The sequence below is a fragment of the Physeter macrocephalus genome, chromosome 14, assembly GCF_002837175.3.
Source record: "Physeter macrocephalus isolate SW-GA chromosome 14, ASM283717v5, whole genome shotgun sequence".
Classification (NCBI taxonomy): Eukaryota; Metazoa; Chordata; class Mammalia; order Artiodactyla; family Physeteridae; genus Physeter; species Physeter macrocephalus.
Window position 1 is genome coordinate 123538752 of NC_041227.1, and position 17665 is coordinate 123556416.

Here is a 17665-nt window from a genome sequence, read left to right on the forward strand (position 1 = left end):
AATCATAAAGATTCTGGAAGGATAACTCTAGTGCTTGGGAGTGATGAGTTTCCACCATGAAAAAAGTGCAAACTAGCAGGTGACTTCTGTTTTCCAGGCTGAGCACAGGACCATGACAGCCTTCATTCTGGCTGTGATCGTTAACAGCTATAACACGGGGCAGGTGAGTGTCACGTCGCGTCCCCACCCCTGCAGGGCCTCCCTGTGGGTTGCAGAGGCGCAGCCCCGAGCTCCAGTATTTGGGGGCCAGCGGAACTGTTCTGAATGTCTGATGAAACAGTGACCTCAGAAGAGGGGGCGTTGCAGGATCACGCCAACCCAAGGGGCTCCATGGGAGGAGTGGGGTCCGGACCCTTCGTTTAGCCAGAGTGAATTGATATTGGTGGGATTTAAAATGAGGAAAATTGAGGGACTTCCCCAGTGGTCCAGTGGTTAAAAATCTGTGCTTCCACTGCAGGGAGCACAGGTTTGATCCCTGGTCCGGGAACTGAGATCCCACATGCCGCGCAGCACAGCCAGAAAAAAAAAAAAAAAAAAGAGGAAAATTGAGGACATCTTGTGATGTGATTAAGCAAGGTTTCCCTGAGAAACGCTGGGAGCTGGGGTCCAGCCCGGCACCCCTCTCCCCTCAGTGGTCAGGGTGATGCCATGTGTTGCCTACCTTCTCGCAGGAAGCCTGCCTCCAGGGAAACCTGATCGCCATCTGCCTGGAGCAGCTCAACGATCCCCACCCCCTGCTGCGCCAGTGGGTGGCCATCTGCCTGGGCCGGATCTGGCAGAACTTTGACTCGGCCCGGTGGTGCGGGGTGAGGGACAGCGCTCACGAGAAGCTTTGCAGCCTTCTCTCCGACCCCATCCCTGAGGTGAGTCCACACCCACGGCCACTTCAGGCTAAGTGAGGTCAAGGTATGCTTGGAGACCACACAGCCAGAGAGGCCCAGCCCCGGCCCCAGACCCCTACGTCCCCCTCTGTGGGTTCCCCGGTGCCTGGTTTGGTCTCTGATGCCTGCACAGCCTGTCACCTGGCCCCCAGGCGGGGCCGCCACTTACCTCTTGTTTCCCTGCTCCTGCTCGTCTACACGAGTGGAGCTGGGCCGAGAGGACCATGGACGAGACCGGGCTGCGTCAGGTCGGCTCCAGGGGCCCCGGCTAGAGCCAAACAGCTGGCCGCGGGGTGACTGCCCCCTGTCCCACCTGCAGGTGCGCTGCGCAGCAGTCTTTGCCCTCGGCACGTTTGTGGGCAACTCCGCAGAAAGGACGGACCACTCCACCACCATCGACCACAACGTGGCCATGATGCTGGCCCAGCTCATCAACGACGGCAGCCCCGTGGTCCGGAAGGTGCGTGGCCCCCGCCCCCAGGCAGTGCTGAGCGCCTCCAGGCCGGGCTCCCCCGGCGCCCAGGTTGAGCCATGACCCTGACCCGACCACAGCAGCGAGCACTCAGTCTCCCCCACACCGCTGTGCATCCTGCTGAGAGCAGGCTTTAAATGTTTGTTTACTACTCTCCAAAATAACGTTTCTTCACCAGATACTTGTGTGTTTGCTTCATTTAAAGGCATTTAACAGGCTGTGTCTCCTGGCAGCTTGTATAATAGGCTCCTTCCTGCCTGGGAGCAACACATACACACATCACGGAGATTCAAAAGAGCAGTAGCCACCCACAGACAGACGGAAAGGTTTGTGTAGTTTATTCCCCTCTCTGCCCCCATGTTTGTCAGCGAATGAACGGAGCAGTTCTTTGCAGTTGAAACTTTTACTTGTCTGTTTCGATGTAGAAGTACCACAATTTCCGTCCAAGATCTCACCCCCCTGTCAAAAGTTGGCCCAGAACGGTCAACCTTCCGCCTCCCCCAGCCAAAAAGGGCCGTGGAGGGGAACCCCAATGTCTGCTGGCCGCATTTTGGGGTGGCCTTGGAGCCCTGCCCTGGGAGCAGAGACTGTTCTAGGACCAGGAGGGCAGCGTCGTTCTGTGTATGACCTTGAGTCACCTCTCATCACCTAGAGGTGCCGGGCTGCTTCTCGGCATGTCTGAGATCCCTGTGCCAGGGAAGGGAGGTTGGGTTTGTCAGAGGTGGGTGTGGTTTTGAAGGGTATTTGTTTGGAGAGCAGCCTCCACTGACTTGGTGGCAGGGACGTTGTCAGAGCAAGTTCACATCAGCCAGGAAGGACTCATTCCATCTTGAGTGCCCTCAGAGAGCCGTGAACCCAGTTGCTAAGGTGCCAGGTTATCTAGAGAAACGTTAACAATGTGGAATGATCCTGGAGGTGCCTTTTCACAGCCCTTACTTTTTAATTTTGGGTTCTCATCATTAGCATCTGTCTGAATCTGGCTTCCTTGAGTCCGTCTTCTTTTTCCCGAGTCAAACTGCCTGTATGTGGACGTCAGTGATCAAAGCAGCACATCAGCAGTATCCTTAATTGTCTGTTAAGATTCCTTTTAAAGAAAGGAAAGCTGTTTTTCAGTTCTTTCCCAAAAAAACTTTAAAAGAATGTTGATAAAAATAGAAAGACTGTCCATCTGAGTCTCCAGGATCAGGAGAATGGTCGCTAGGCCATCAGGAACACGGGGACCACCGCCCTCTCGAGCACGTCCCAGGCGCCCTGACATTCCCAGCCCCAGTCCCCTGGCTGTCCCTTCCCCAGACACTGGGGTGCTCTGGCGTAGCCAGGTCATTCCTCTGGGCACTTGATGTTGGCCTTGCCTGGGGTCAGCACGTCCACAGACAGGGGTGCTGAGAAGGGGCCTTGCCTTCGCTCACCCAGCGCTCGGGCTCAGCTCACAGCTGCCTCTGCACACCAGGCTCGGCGCGTGGAGCAGCAGGCATCCTGCCTTCAAGGGGTCCAGGGTCCAGGTGGAGAGGCAGGCACAGAACCAGGAATTGTGCTGAAGCCCTTGTAAATGAGCAGCACCCCAAAGGCCAGCCCAGGTCAGGGGCTCTGGCCCCATAGGGGGAAGAGGGGAGCTTGTGCCTGGGTTGTGAGGGGTGAGTAAGGGATGGGGAGAGCAAGTGAGGCAGGAGCATGTGCAAAGGTCCGGGAGCACAAAAGACCATGGTGCTCCTGGGGCTACCCATCCTGTGTGCGCTGGAGCATGGAGCTGGCGGGAGGGCAGTGGGGGAGAGGCCAGGAGCGGGCAGGAGCGCACCTTCTGTAACCGTGTTCATCTCTCAACACGTCTGAGCGTCTGCCACGTCCCAGGTCCTGTGTCAGGCCTCGGGACCATCACTGCCTCCAGGGCTTTTACTCTTTAATGGGAGACGGACAGCAATGCAGGTCTGTTAAATAAGTCAAGGGGGCTATGTTTGCCATGGAAACATGGGCAACACGGAGGTTCAGGGAGACTGGGGCCCCTGGGTTGGAGAGAGGATCCAGGCTTTAATAGAGTGAGTGACACCAGCTCAGAGGCTGAGCCTTCCTTCTCTTCATGGAATCCTAATGCTGTTGGCAGCTTGCTTTTCCCGTCTTTGTCCAGAGCACGTGGTGACAGTTGTGGCACATGGTGCTCTGAGGAACACAGGCCCAGCCTGCTGGCCCAGGATACCCAGCGTTAGGGCACCTGAGGGTATGCAACAGGACTCGGCCCTGGGCACTGCACTCCACGTGCTGACCTTAGCTAAGGCTTAAGAAGTCCCAGCTGTAACCAACTGCTGGTGTCTCCAGCTCGTGGCAAAACGAGAAGAGTCAGGGTATTATGGCGGGGTTTCGTAAAGTCACATGTCTTCAATATAAAAAAGATTGCCTCTGTTGACTCCTGAACGACGAAAGCATCCTTTCCTGGAGGAGGCGATAATGACAGAGAGGGAAGGTTTTTGCTTGTTGACCTGTTTAATGAGTTTACTTGATAAAATCAAGAGTCAGTAAATTCATGTCAACCTCCCAAATTATTTTGAACTTGAGCTTGTCCAGGAAGTACATGATCCAGACTGTCCATCCAGTCAGCAAGCTGCCCACACCTCACCAAGAAGGGTCAGGCCAGGGGAGCAGGTTTGTGACCAACCCCCCGCCCTGTTGTCACCCCACCTTTCTCAAGGGCTGACCAGTCCAGCCCCACGACCCTTGTCTGCAGCTTACTTGGTGCCGTCCACCTTAGCAAAGAAAGCGGGACACATTTGAATCCTTTATCTCTAGTTTACATTTCTTTATTTAGTAACCGCAGACACCGAGGAGCAGTACCCGGCACCCTCCTCCCTTAACACACATCTGACTCCAGCCGAAACTGATGAACGGCGTCAGAGGGTGTTTCCCCATTGATGCCCAGGACGTCTCAGGTGGAGGCGACGGGGCAGGATGAGCTGCCAGGGCTGGAGCGCCTTCTCCCGCAGGCGAGCCCAGAGGGCATCCAGGCGGAGCAGATGCGCTCCCTTCCCCAGAACGCTGCCCTGTCATCCTGGTAGCTGAGTTTGATGCTCCATGGCCACGGGCCAAAAACAAATGTTAGCCAGTAATTCATGGTTGGAAACGTGGAGTGGGGATAGCCCTGGGGAAAGACCTGGGAAGGCGTGTGGTCCAGCCTTCCAGGCGACCACAGAGGAGCATTAGCCGACTCTCCTCGGGCCGCGTGTGTGCCCAGGCATGATGTCCCTGAATCCTGACGGCAACTCACCTAAAAAATCAAACCGTTTGTTAAAGATTATAGTGTATCTGAAGGGAAGAGGCTTCATTCATTCAGCAGATACTTATTAAGCGCTGCCAGTGTGCCAGGCCCTAGGTCACCAGGCCTCCAGAACTTGTACTTGGAGATGGGGCGGGCTGGAGATGGGACAGACCAGGGTGTGATGTGGCAGGTGGTGACCTGCTCCGAAGGAAGGCCGGGAGTGAAGGTAGAGAGTCGGGAGCCCTGGGCGAGGCATCGGCCTTTCCAGGCCAAGGGGGCAGCAGGTGCCAAAGCCCAGAGCCGGAGGCCTGCTTGGTCCGAGTGTGAGCAGGCGGCTGGAGTGTGGAGGTGGCAGGACCACTCTGCCGGGAAAGGGAGTGAGGCTGCTGGCTGGAGGGGCTCGAGTCACCGTGCTGATCTGCTTCCAAGGTCTGAGAATAACTCGAGCCTCGCGCCCGGCCTGCGCCCCAGCCAGACATGCCTGCGAACCTCCGAGGGCTGGAGCCCCCGGCTGCCGCCCAGCAGGAGGGGCTTGACCCACGGCCGCTTGACGTGGGCCTTGCACTCAGCCTCCTGTCCTCACAGCTTTCCCTGGATCAAACGGTCTGAGACCTGGGAATCTGCTTCAGGTCCAGCTGAGCCCTTTCACCAGTTCAGAGTGAAGGGAAAACCTGTGCTTTTTGGAGACGGCTCAGGCTTCACCTTCGCTGGGAGGGGCCGGCGGGCAGTCCCTCGACAGCCTGTTACTCAGCACCTGTTAGACTAGGGGACCCGCTGGGTGGGCATCCGGATCGCCAGAGAGAGAGATGGGTCAGGATGATTCAAGGGTCTAACTGAAGCCACCAGAGATTTCTGCTCCTGGCACAAGCCAAGGGTCCCCAGCAAGGGCTGAACAGAAAGGCGTGGGCAGCAGGTCCTGGGCAGGTCGAGTTGGGGTTTGGAGAGCACTTGGTGGACACACATGGTCAGTGGTTGGAAGGGCCAGCCTGGAACTCAGAGATGGGACCTGAAAAGGTAGGTTTGGGAGTAAAACCCACACATGTGCCGGGGAGGCCAAGGAGTGCGTAAGGCTGAGGTGGGAGAGACCCTCTCAGGAGAGAAGGGGGCGGCCGAAGAGAGGACCCGGGGGCCCCATCCGAGCCCAGCTTATCAGCACCTCGGCGCAGCTCTCCTGGCCCTGGGGATCTGGGGGATTCACGGAACAAGAAGGGGCTCTCAGACCTTGGTCTTCTGCTAAGTATTTTTCTAAAAAGTAAAATAAAGTTGTGGAAACCATTTGAATAGTGATGGAAAAATAGCGCAAACCGACATCCAGTTTTATTTCCCGTGACTTTTAGGATCTCCAGGTACTCAGGTCATAGCACCAACTGCCCCAAAAGAGGTAAATTGTATTCTTCTCCTTGGACTGAGGCAACTGGCCTGAAGTCATGTAGAACTTTCCTGTTACCCTTTTGGGGGCTGAAAAGTAATTTATCTTTGAAAATTTCACATTTAGTAGAAGAGCATGCTACACTGTCCAGGGTATCCTGCCTTAATGCCCAGGGTTCAGGTAGCTCTCCACGGTGTTGACCGTGGGAAGCCGTGAGGGCTCTTCCCCATCCCGCTCTGGGGTGTCCTCACCCTGCATCCCTACAAGGCCCCAAGTCCTGCCTCTCACACCTAGTGCTCAGCAGTCTCTCTGCCGGGTGTCTGGGGCATCCCTCGGAGGCCCTGATCTTGACCACATGGCTTGTTCAGAGGTTTCTGCTCACGCCGGGGGCTCAAGAGTGCTGCGTTGAGGGGGCAGCCCCTGTCTTGGCGCCGAGTGCTGTCTGTCCCACCGCCCCCCCAGCCAGTGGCTCAAGCACTCAGCTCCAGCATGTGCATCTCCCTGCTATTCTGAGTTGTCTCCCAGCCCCAAGTCAGTGTTGCTGTCCTTTCTCCTCCCGCAGGAACTGGTGGTGGCTCTGAGTCACCTTGTTGTTCAATACGAAAGCAATTTCTGCACTGTGGCCCTGCAGTTCATGGAAGAGGAGAAGAACTACCCACTGCCCTCTCCAGCCACCACAGGTACAGCCACCAGGGGTACGGCACTGAGGTGGAGCCCATGCGGCTCACTGGCCCAGGGGACCCTGGTCAGGACTGTCAGCAGGCCCCTCGTTCTGCTAGGTCCTGAGCCCATGTGTCAAGTCGGGGCCACTCAGATATCTGCAATCCCCATCTTCCCAGAAGAATAGAAAGGGCAGGAAAGGGGGCCACACTGACCCTCTGACTGTTTTCTTTCCTTTTTACCCTTTTTGGAAATCAAAGTCATGGAAATCTTGGAGGGTAGAAAGTGCTGCCATAGGGGCTACAGGAAGGCACATTCTCTCTCTTCCCCTGATGAGTCCTCACGTCACTGTCACGTCAGGCAGCTCCTCGTCTCACATTTGTCCTTTTTACCGAATTTATATTTCATCGTCTTGAGCTGCCCCCTCCCCCAGACAGGTGTGTCTTCAGGAAAGAGGGCTTGTAATCAGCCATGAGACCACTGCTGCATTTAGTACATCGGGGAAGGGCAACGGCTGGCGGGCCTGGGCGGGGTGGGATTGGGGAGTGGGAAGGTGGGGGGCTGAGCCAGCAGGTGGCCATCCTGGTGTTATCCTGGTCAGCGGCCGCAGGCAAGTCCCAGAGCACCTGCTATGGTTCTTGGAGAACCATGTGAGCCTCTGTAGTTGAACTCTCACAAAACGCCAAGTGTGGGTCATGGTCATCTGCTCCCATGCTCCCCTCACCCCAGTCAGGACCTTGTCCAGCTTTGTACCCCAACATACATGTGTCAGAGACCCTGCTGAGCAGAAGGGCCCTGTTGTAGCGTCACATCATCCAGGTAAAAGCCACTGTCACCTGCTGTCTGGCCGCCTCCCACCTCAGCCCACCATTAACTCTTCTCTCTCCTTCTCTCCTACCAGAGGGTGGGAGTCTGACCCCGGTGCGGGACAGCCCCTGCACCCCCAGACTGCGCTCCGTGAGCTCCTACGGAAACATCCGCGCCGTCACCACGGCTAGAAGCTTGAACAAATCTTTGCAAAACCTGAGTCTGACGGAAGAATGTAAGACCCCAGGGGCTGGGTGCTCGAGTGGGGTGGTTGTGGGTCATCTTCTGGGACCTTTTATTAGACGTGCCCCTGCCCCCTCCTGCCATCTGCTAACCTGGTCGTGAGCAGAAGTCATGGGTCAACCCCCCGGGGTGGCCAGTGATGATCCTGCAGCCCCGCTGGGCACAGCCGCTCCTGAGCCCCGCAGCGCCCCCCTGCCCCATGCCCAGCAGCCCGGCCCCAGGGGAGACGGGGGGGGCGGTGCTGACTGACGCTCTGCCCATGGTGGTGCCCCGCCAGCCGGCGGCTCGGTGGCCTTCTCCCCCGGGAACCTGAGCACCAGCAGCAGCGCCAGCAGCACCCTGGGCAGCCCCGAGAACGAGGAGTACGTCCTGTCCTTCGAGACCATCGACAAGATGCGCCGGGTCAGCTCCTACTCCTCCCTCAACTCCCTCATCGGTGAGTCCCACCCCTCCACTGCTCCACCTGTCCCCTCAGCACCATGGGTTCCCGCCCAGGTGGACAGTGCTGGGACACGCTCAGTGGGAGAGTAAAGTGAACGGGCTAGGACGAGGTGAGGAGCGTCTTGCTGTGGCAGCAGGAACCCCCCGCCCTTGGTTGCTGGTCTGATCCAGGCCATCTGGGCGAGCCGGCCTTGTCTCTTGGAAAGGCTGCAGAACTCCCAGTGCTGCAGAGCAGGGGTGTTCCACCCCCAGGAGACATTTGGGGTGTCACGGCCAGGGCACGGGGGGGCTCCCAGCATCCAGTAGGCAGAGTGGCCTCCAGCGGTGCCCAGGGTCCCCCAGAGAATGCGTGTGTGAGGTCCAAGGTCAGAGCCCTTCTCCAGGGGAGCAGACAGCCCTTCCCTTCTCAAGTTCCCTGGCCGGAACCCCCCCTCACCCCCACCCAGGGCCCCCTCTGTGCTTTCACCTTCATCCAGTCCAGCAGTTTCACACTTGGCTGCCTGGAAATTGAAATTTGAGTGAAGGGTCAGCGTCGTCTCATGTTCTGCCTTGAGTGGTGAGCCCCTGGTTCTGCTGCTGGGCTCAGTGAGCGGTGGGAATTCACCGCATGTCCTCTCTGCATGACCAACCATATCGACCCTTGTGTCACCGGTAACACACATAGGACTCAACCAGACAGCCCCTCTGTGCTTGTTCTCGGCACCCCGGTGCTTTACCAGGCCTTATGTGAAGCCTTACTTAATACTCGGAAATGCTGTAGATGCACAGAAACTTAGACTAATGTGACACACCTCCACATGTGTATTTTGTTCCCAACTTAAGGAATTACAGATAGAGTTAAAGCGCCCAGAGCCCCTCCTGGTTCCCTGCTCAGGATCCCCGCACACTTACTCTCTGGCTGTGGATCGATCCCCATGGACTCATGCCCTTTCCCAGGGTTTAAATGTCATGTAAAGGGCGCCACACATCCTGTGTCCTCACTCTGCCCTGAGGGCTGTGTGTCCACACTGGTCACCTGAGTCTTGTTCGCACCCTTTCATGATCTGCTGCAATTCACTTGTCCATTCTCCTGTTAATGGACAGTAGCCTTGCTCTGATTTTTCCTTCTTTTCTCATTTTTTAAAAAGCAAATTCAGGATTTGGCCCCAGCTCCACCTCCTGCCCTCCCCTTTGCACCTGGCAGTGCTGGGCTCCTGGGTTCCTTGGCTCCTCCCCTTGGCTTCAGGGCTCCGCCTCCAGACACCTCACAGGCTGCTCCTCAGTCCAATCACAGTCCTGCTCCAGAGTCACCTTAAAAGAAGTCTTCCAGGCTCCTCCCACCCCAATCCAGAATAGCCTTCTGCAGTCGCTCTGAGTCTCTCCCTCTCTGTTTGCTTTCGTCCTGAGAACTTTTCCCCAGCAGACTTATGATATAGGACATCATTTATTCGGCTCGGTTCTCTCTCTGCTCAGGGGGTCAGAGCCACGAGTGCAGGAACTTGATCCTATCTCCTGCCACAGACCCCCACACCCCGTGCCTGGTACACAGCAGGCACCCCCATAATGTGCACGGGCGTGGGCCACAGCAGACACCCTGCAGCCTGACACACGTGGGGTCTGACAGCTCCACATGGAGGCAGATTGACCACAAAGGGCTCTGATCTGAGGAGGACAAGCTCCCATGGCCCTGCTCACTCCTGTTCTGGTCAGGCTACCCCGTCTGATGTGAGCGAACCGACTCCTCGTGGTGTTAATTTGTATGTCCCTCGATTATGATGAGGTTGAGCTCACGTGTTCATTGGACTCCTGTGTTCCCACTTCTGCAATCATTTGCAGTATTAGTTACCCTCCTATTTTGTTGGTACTATTTTTCATTAACGTTCAGTTCTTGGTTGTTTGCTTGTTTCCATGATAATCCCTCGACCTTAGAACTCACACTCTCTTGGCATCACGTGACAGTGTTAGATATTTCTGACTTGCCGTTGTGATCTGAAGGAGGAGGGCAGTCCAAACGTGCTTGCCAGCGGTACCTGTGATCCTCAGGACTGGTCCTCTGCTGGCCCTAGAAAGGACTCAGGACTCTCATTCCACAAGACGAGTCTGTCTGGGGCCCATAAAGGTCTGAATGGACTGTAGGGTCCAGAGCTGGTCGCCATGCCCCACCCCCAGCAGTACAACCCAGAAAGGGGGATCTTTTTGTCCTTGGCCCTGGGTTGGGGATGTAAGGGGTGAAGAATCGGTGTTTCTTTTGACACCACATGAGATTGGAGGGTACAGCCCGCGCCTCCCACCCCTGCCACCTTCCATGTCCTCCAGGGACTTGAGAGCCACGTCACTGATTCCTTCCTTCACACAAAACCTGACTCCTGAACATTTTTTAACTGGAGAAAACTGAATTTTATCTGTATATGGTTCATATCTTTGGAAACGTCAGTGGGAAAGTTTCACAATGAGCCGGAGCTGGAAGGAGCGTTAAGGAGACAAAGTAGCTGTGCGCCCGAGTGCACGTGTCCACCTGGAAACCGCGGTGCTTACATAAGTGTTTAAAATTCATAACCTATACCAAATCCCATTACTTGCAGCATTCGCCTGTTTAAAGTCAATTTTTTCTTTCATTTCAACAAAAGAACAGCAATCTCTAGCCTCTTTGACTGAATATTGCCAAAAGAGGTTTTCAAAACCATGGCAACCTAGGACATCCATTCATTCCCATCTTCTCCCAGAAAACTAGCCCCTCCCAGGCTCCCCCTCCATCCCCACTGTCTCCAAAGCACTCGAGGTCTCGCCTGCTGAGCGAGGTGCTGTCCCCCCACGGGAGCAAAGCCTGATTACATGTTTCTCCATGTGCCTAAGCATATCTGCCCAATGTCTGTGAATCTGCACTGGGACCCAGCTCTGTCACCACCTTCTGGAATCTTCTTTGATGTCTCCCTCCGCATGTTTCTTACCCACTCAGCCATTTGGCCTGACCTCCATGTGTGTCCCCAGTCAGTCCTCCATTTCCGGGCCCCCCACTCCAGGACTCAGCCTCGGCTCTCACACCCCACCACCCGTCCAGAGCAGATCCCCCCCCAACATCAGCTCTGCACGGACCACTGTCTGGCTGATGCCTTCGCAGAAACTCGTTTCCTGTAAAGTCCAAGCTGTGGCCGACACTCAAGACCTTCCTTCTGAGAGCAGCCTGGCCTTCAGCATAGCCCCACCCACTGTGCCCGCCACCCCAGGCTGGCCACTGGCCCCTGAATGAGGCCTGGACACCTCTGCCTTTATCCCACATTCCCGCACCCGCCTCTCCACACAGCAGTGCTCGCCCATTCCTCTCCACGCTGGCGTTCTGCGGCGTCTCAGGAGGCCCTCCCTGACCCATCAGACGCCTTCGTGTTGCACACTAAACCTGCGGCATCACATCGGGCCGTGAAGTTGCCATCTTGATCAACAGGTTTGGTAAAGCTGCTATTTCTTGCTCTTGTGTGTGACAGGCAGCCTCTCCTCCCTCCATCACCTGCCCTTCTGTCCCTCACCTGTCCACCCGTCACCATCCTGCCCCTCATTCCCTCCCTCCCTCCGTCTCTGAGCCTCACCCCATTCCTGATGTCCAGAGGTGGGAGTGCAAAGAGTGGGGAAGCGGGGGCCCTGGTGCTTTTGTCTTACCTTGTCCCCCAGGTGAGACACAGGGGAGCCCCTTGAAGGGGTTGTGCCGACACAGCGCCCAGTCCAGCCAGGGCTCTGTCCAGTAGGCGAGGGAGGAGGTGAGCAGGACCCTCCCAGAGGGGCTCAGAGTCAGGGGCACCAAGAGGGGAAATGCAGAAACCCCAGGCCCTGGGACCTGATTCCCAGGGAAGCGCCGGGGCCCACATCATGCGGTAGAGCGTCAGGGCTGGTGACCCCTGAGACCCAGGCAACAGGTCACAAGTGACAGCTCCTGCCTCCAGGGGGCTCCACCTTCCTTCTACAAGCTGCCTTGCCAGCCCCCAGGGACTCCGGGGCCCAGAGTTGGCCACAAAGCTCTGAGCAAATTGTCCTGAGTCCAGTGCTATTTAGAAAGTTGTGGCCATTGCTCTGAAAAATAAATCCTAAAACCATTAGTTATGATCTTTTATTACTTTTAGTCTAGACATGAAAATAGGCTCTCAGTGCTTATGGGGAGTTTGGCAAGTGCCAGACACGGCGCCCTGTCTGAGCTGGCTCAGCCCAGCGGTACCCCCCATCCCCACAGAGGCTGCACCCGCGTTCTCGTTCCAGAGGCCCAAGCTCTGCACTGCACAGATTCAGAACGTTCCGATTTGGAGACAGCAGATGTAAAACCAGGACAGTTCACAGAACAGAGAGGCCGGGGGGCGGGGGGGGCAGCCCCAGGAGAGCAGTGACGTGGAGACAGCAATTCCAGGTCCCTGTTCTGTGTTTTTACAAGTAAATCATATACCATTCACTGTGGTCAGGGACACTACAAAAATTAGATTTTTTTAAAATTCCCTATTGAATCACAAGCAGAGCAATATCGAAGTCGAAATCTTCTGCAAGAGAGTCAACAATAGTAATAAAAACTGAGATTTTGTAAAGTGAACAGTACCCCTTCCTCATTGCACAGTGCCACGCTGCACCCCTTCCTCACGTTTATACCAAAGTCACCTTGATTAAGGCTCTTGTGGGCTCAGATGTCTGCCCTGGACCATCACCCTAGTAGGGAGGCCCCTTGGCCCCCACTGTTCCCCCCACTTGCCCACTCCCCCTGTTACCACGGGTCTGTCATCTGTAGTCAAGCAGATTTACTGTGCCCTTCACAGCCCTCTGTCACACGGGTCGGCTGCTGCCCTGATCACTCTGAGCTCAGAAACAACGGAGGGGAGAGAATTTTGCCCAGTGACTGTGGTGAGTGTGTGGCGTCTCTGTAGGAACGTCCCATCCATGGGGCCAGTTCTCCTGTCTGAGTGAGCCACGTCCATGAACGTGCTTCGCCTCGTTCCCCCGTGCGTCATGAATCAGGACCGTCTGCAGAGTGAGTGTGGAGCGGCTTCTCCCACCTCCTTCTCTAGGGAGACAAGAAATAGCAGTGGCCTGGTGGCCCTTCACCGCAGCAGGTTCCTATGGCAGCCGATCTGCTAGGACAGGAAAGCAGCTTCTAGGAAATTTCCCCGAAGAGATTCCAACTGCCTTGATGAACAGCCCTGAGAATTTGTAAATCTGGGCAGCTTTCATGAGCCGTGGCATTTGAGAGTCAAGAGGGTTTTGTTGTGTTTCTACACTGAGTAGGGCGGAGGACAGCAGGGAGGACAGGTGTGTGTTTCCATGTGGACTGTTCCCCAGCTCACGGTCCCCTCTGAGCGAGAGTACATCTGCCTGACGTTATTCACCAAACAAAGGTCCAAATTTATACTAAACCCAAGTCCCTGGATGTGCCCTCCTGATTCCTGTGGGCCACGAGCTTTCGAGAATGACTTTCCTCGCACACAGTAGGTGCTCAAACTGGTGCTGATGCACGCATGCCAAGTGAGTACCTGATGGGGCGTTGCTCTGACCATAGAACACTCTTCGCCCTCGGTGGCGGGAGATGCTTTCCAGGCCCCGCCTCTCGGAGGTTGGCCTGCGCAGGCAGCTGTGCTCCTGCAGAATTATTTAGAGGTGGCGGCAGCTGTTGGCACCTCTTCCCAGAACCAGGGTGGAAGGATAAGGCGACGGGAGTTTTTGTGAACGCTCACTGGGAGGTATTTTGTGTGTGGTCCCCTGGGGAGTGCAGCCACACCACATGCGAGTGAGGGGTTGGCCTCCTCCAGCTCCATCACCCTGTGAACAGGCAGGCGTGCAGCAGGCAGGCCCTGCAAACGTAGGCACCACAGTCCCTGTGGAAAGGGGGCTGGGACCCTGTCACCTCCCGTTACGAATGAGAGGGTGTCGGGTGCGGTGAGCTAGGACTTGTCCGTAAGCATCGACGTAGGACACACACGAGAACCTGACCTTTACTCTAAACCTTCGTCCAGTCCCTCTTCTGTGATTTGAATGTTGTATAAAACCCTTTGAACAATGGTGTCCATCAGGAAACACTGTCCTCCAGTGGCCCTTCTTGTGTTTAAATTCTTCGTAAATAGAGGGATTTTGTTAACTAGGGGCTGGCCGGTCAGATGGCATGCAATCACAGCTTGTTCGAGATCCTCTTTTACTCCCTGTCTGTCGTTGAACAAGCACTTGCTTTTCAACAAACCAACTGTCCGGCTTCCCCCAAATAAAAAGGATGCTGTGGTATATGGCGGCCTCCTCATTCAGCCGCGTGCATTCAAACTCTTCATCCTTTGGACGCTGGGCCTTGCTGTCCTCCTCTGTAAAGCCTGGGGTGATGCCTGCAGCCAGGACAGTGAGGTTAAATAGGACTGAGCCGCCTTCCCTGGGGGTGGCCTCCCATCCCTCATAAATGTTCCTTCCCTTTCTTTCGGATCCACGATTTACCCCATCTGTGTTTATGTCCCGTCTCATCTGCCTTGGCACCCAGGCACTCGGCAGGCCCTAGTGTGGAGAGCACACTCGGGAGGATGCCTGGGGAGGTCCCGGGGAGCGTGGGCAAAAGACTCAGTGAGTCACCGAGACCAGAGCAGGCCGTGAATGCAGAGGGAGGTGTGGATGGGGACTCAGCCAACATTCTCCACTCGCATGGGCCGTGACAGATCCTAGAAATCTAGGCGTTAAATCCAGTGCTGGATAGTACTCTCCAGTCAGCCAAGGCCTGAAAGGAAGTCCTGCCCTTTTCTAACTTTTCCTTCTAGAAAGATCCAGCTGCAGGAGGTGAAACTGTGTGATCACGCCTGTTCACCACCTGGGATTTCTGAATCTCTGGGCCTCTTATCAGATAACAAAACCGGAGCTTCCTGTAACCCCAGCTCTTCTAAGTGTCCACCCCTGATGCATGGTTAGGTCTTCAGAAGAGGGAGCTACCCCAGAAGCTGCCCCAGCATGCAGTGGCAGCTCCTTGTTATTAAAACAGCTCCCATTTCTCTTTCCTAGGAGTTTCATTCAATAGTGTTTACACTCAAATTTGGAGAGTCTTGCTACATCTGGCTGCGGATCCCTATCCAGATGTTTCCGATTTGGCTATGAAAGTGCTGAACAGCATCGCCTACAAGGTACGTGCGAAGGGCGTTCTCTGTGAAGCTCTCAGGACCCTGGTTTTCAGTTATGAATATTCAAGCAGAGAACTCCAGGCATGTTCAGGTTTACGCGTGGTTTAGGTTTAGAAACTTTGAACGACCGTTTTGAATCCAGAGATTCACAATATAGGCTAAATTCCATGTGCATGCAGCTTCGGTTGGGGCATGTGTCACTGCTTCTGCGCACCCACATCAGGGCAGCAGGAAACTAGGTAAGGACATCTGTGTGACCTGTAGTGATGTCCTCTCTTTCATTCCTGGCGCCAATAATGTACAATTTCTCTTATTCATGACTATTTCTGCCTAAAGGTACCTCTTCAAAGAACCAGCTTTTGGTTTCCGTAGTACAATTGACTTCTGAACAACACAGGGGTTAGGGACACTGACCCCCCGCAGTCAAAAATCAGCCTTTCCCATTGACGTCTCCACATCCCTGAATTCTGGAGAACTGCAGTGTGTGTTTATTGAAAAACGTGTATAAGTGGACCCGTGCAGTTCAAACCCACGTTGTCTAAGAGTCAGCTGTGTTTCTCTGTTGTTTTTCATTCTGCATTGTATTGATACCTGCTTTTATATTTATTGCTTCATTTCTTCTGCTTACTCCCAGTTTAATTTGCTCTTCTGATTCTAGTTTCTTAAGATGGAAGCTTAGGTCATTGATTTTAGTCCTTTCTTCTTTAGGGACTATAAACTCTCCCAGTTCTTTTTGTGAGCTCTAGGAATTATTTGGCCTTTCAGTGGTTCTTTCCCCACCCTCATGGGTTTTCACGCCACCCCCAAGCAGAAAGTACTCACAGATTTGAGGGGCCTCCCCTGCAGACCCTGGAAGCCCTCTCCTCTCTGCCCTACAGATTCTAGCCACCTCGGCTTCCGTGTCACTCCGATTGGTCCCCTCTGCTAGCTGCACTGCTGGGCTCTGTCTGGATACCCTTCCCCCACCACAGCCGGGTCTGCAGGAAACCGACTGCAGGCCAGGAGCTGGGCGATGATTTCCCTTCTCTCAGCAGTACCCGGTGCCCAATGTCCGAAAACAGCTGTTTCTTTTTTTTTTTTTTTTCTGTTTTCCAGCTGTTTATGGAAGTTGGACAGTTTACACGCAGTTAATCTTTCATGAATGGAATAATAATGAATGCCACAAAGAAGTCATTCGTTATAGCATTTTTAAAGATTTTCGTAACTTTTTGATTAAATTTTAGGCTTGCAGACAAGTTACAGGAAAAGTACAGGGAAACATTGTCACGTGTCACAGTTTACCTGGTGTGTCTCTATCCTCATCTGACCCTAATCACTAACGAGGGGTCGTCCTCAGGCTGCCACTTGCCTGAAGGCACGTGGCTTACTCATAGCTTCACTCCTGGTCTGTTATTTTTTCCAAACTGGTTACCAAGGCCTCCTATTTGCTGCTGCCTCACTGGGGTTGGCCTCCCATGTAGCCCAACCTCCTGCAGCACCTGGCCTCCTGTTGGCACCATATTTGTGTGGTGTTCGATTCCCGCACCGACCTTATTCTTCACTGGTGAAGTTGTCTTTTCCTGGCTGATTGAATCATCTCATTGTCTGTGGCTGCTACTTCAGCTCCTGGTAGCATCACAAGTAGTAATAACACAGCCTCATCGTGTACCCAGTCTTAAACTGCTGTAGCAGTCAACTTCCTCTTCCTCCTTAAAGAAGCAATGAGGATAATTCAGGAGCACATTCTGGGTTTAACCCCAGCCTGTGGTCACACATGGTGACTCTCACTGGAAGCAGAGACTCCTAGGTCCACAGTGTTCACTGCACTTCCTGCCTGTGAGCACTGCCAGCCTCATGCTAGGCATTACTGTTGGCCGACTCGGGACTATCGGGTAGTTTATTCCACTCTGACCTCCCCTTGCCCCCAGTGAGCCCCTCGCCCGCTTTCTTCATCATCCTACTGCGTGACTCGCCACAAAGGCACCTGAATGCTCTTCCATCCTCAGGGAGTGGGGAGTCTTCTCAATGTCTATAGAAAAGAGGCCAGTGAATTAAGTTAATTTTTTCATTCTGTAATACAAAACTAAGCAATAGTCTAATCATCTGCTTTTTCAACTAAGAATAGGATTGATTCAAAAATTAAACTTTTCTAAAATATGTGTTTGTTACAACATATTAGGGCCTGTGACCAAGGGAGGGAGGAAGTACAGTCTCGGGGAAAGAAACAGGAAAAGGAAGGTGGTCCTGGAGAAAGGCACAGCAGACTGGAGTGGGTGTCGTCCTCGTCCATGAAAATGGAGCCTCCCTGCTGTGCCCGGTCCTGGCCTCACTGATGCCGGTTCCCCTCCTGCGAGGCCGAGGATTGAGGGCCCCCAGGCCCCCAGGAGTGCAGCTCTCCCAAGTGCCAGCTAATTCATCACAGTCACCACCGTTGCTTTAAGTGAATTCTACCTGGGACTTAGAGTCCAAAAGGAAAGTTTATAT

The 17665-nt window shown here is 54.6% G+C and overlaps 1 protein-coding gene across 4 annotated transcripts in view; it reads left to right on the forward strand.

Annotated features, from left to right (window-relative positions):
• The window catches only part of RPTOR (regulatory associated protein of MTOR complex 1), a 262877-nt gene that overhangs the window by 211775 nt on the left and 33437 nt on the right, over window positions 1-17665 (forward strand). For all 4 annotated transcript variants that reach the window (XM_055090448.1, XM_055090449.1, XM_028499286.1 and 1 more), the window contains exons 14-20: window positions 98-163; window positions 672-863; window positions 1201-1341; window positions 6529-6646; window positions 7528-7668; window positions 7954-8112; window positions 15087-15205. In XM_055090448.1, the coding sequence (XP_054946423.1) occupies window positions 98-163; window positions 672-863; window positions 1201-1341; window positions 6529-6646; window positions 7528-7668; window positions 7954-8112; window positions 15087-15205 (936 nt within the window). The remainder of the gene's footprint in view (window positions 1-97; window positions 164-671; window positions 864-1200; window positions 1342-6528; window positions 6647-7527; window positions 7669-7953; window positions 8113-15086; window positions 15206-17665) is intronic.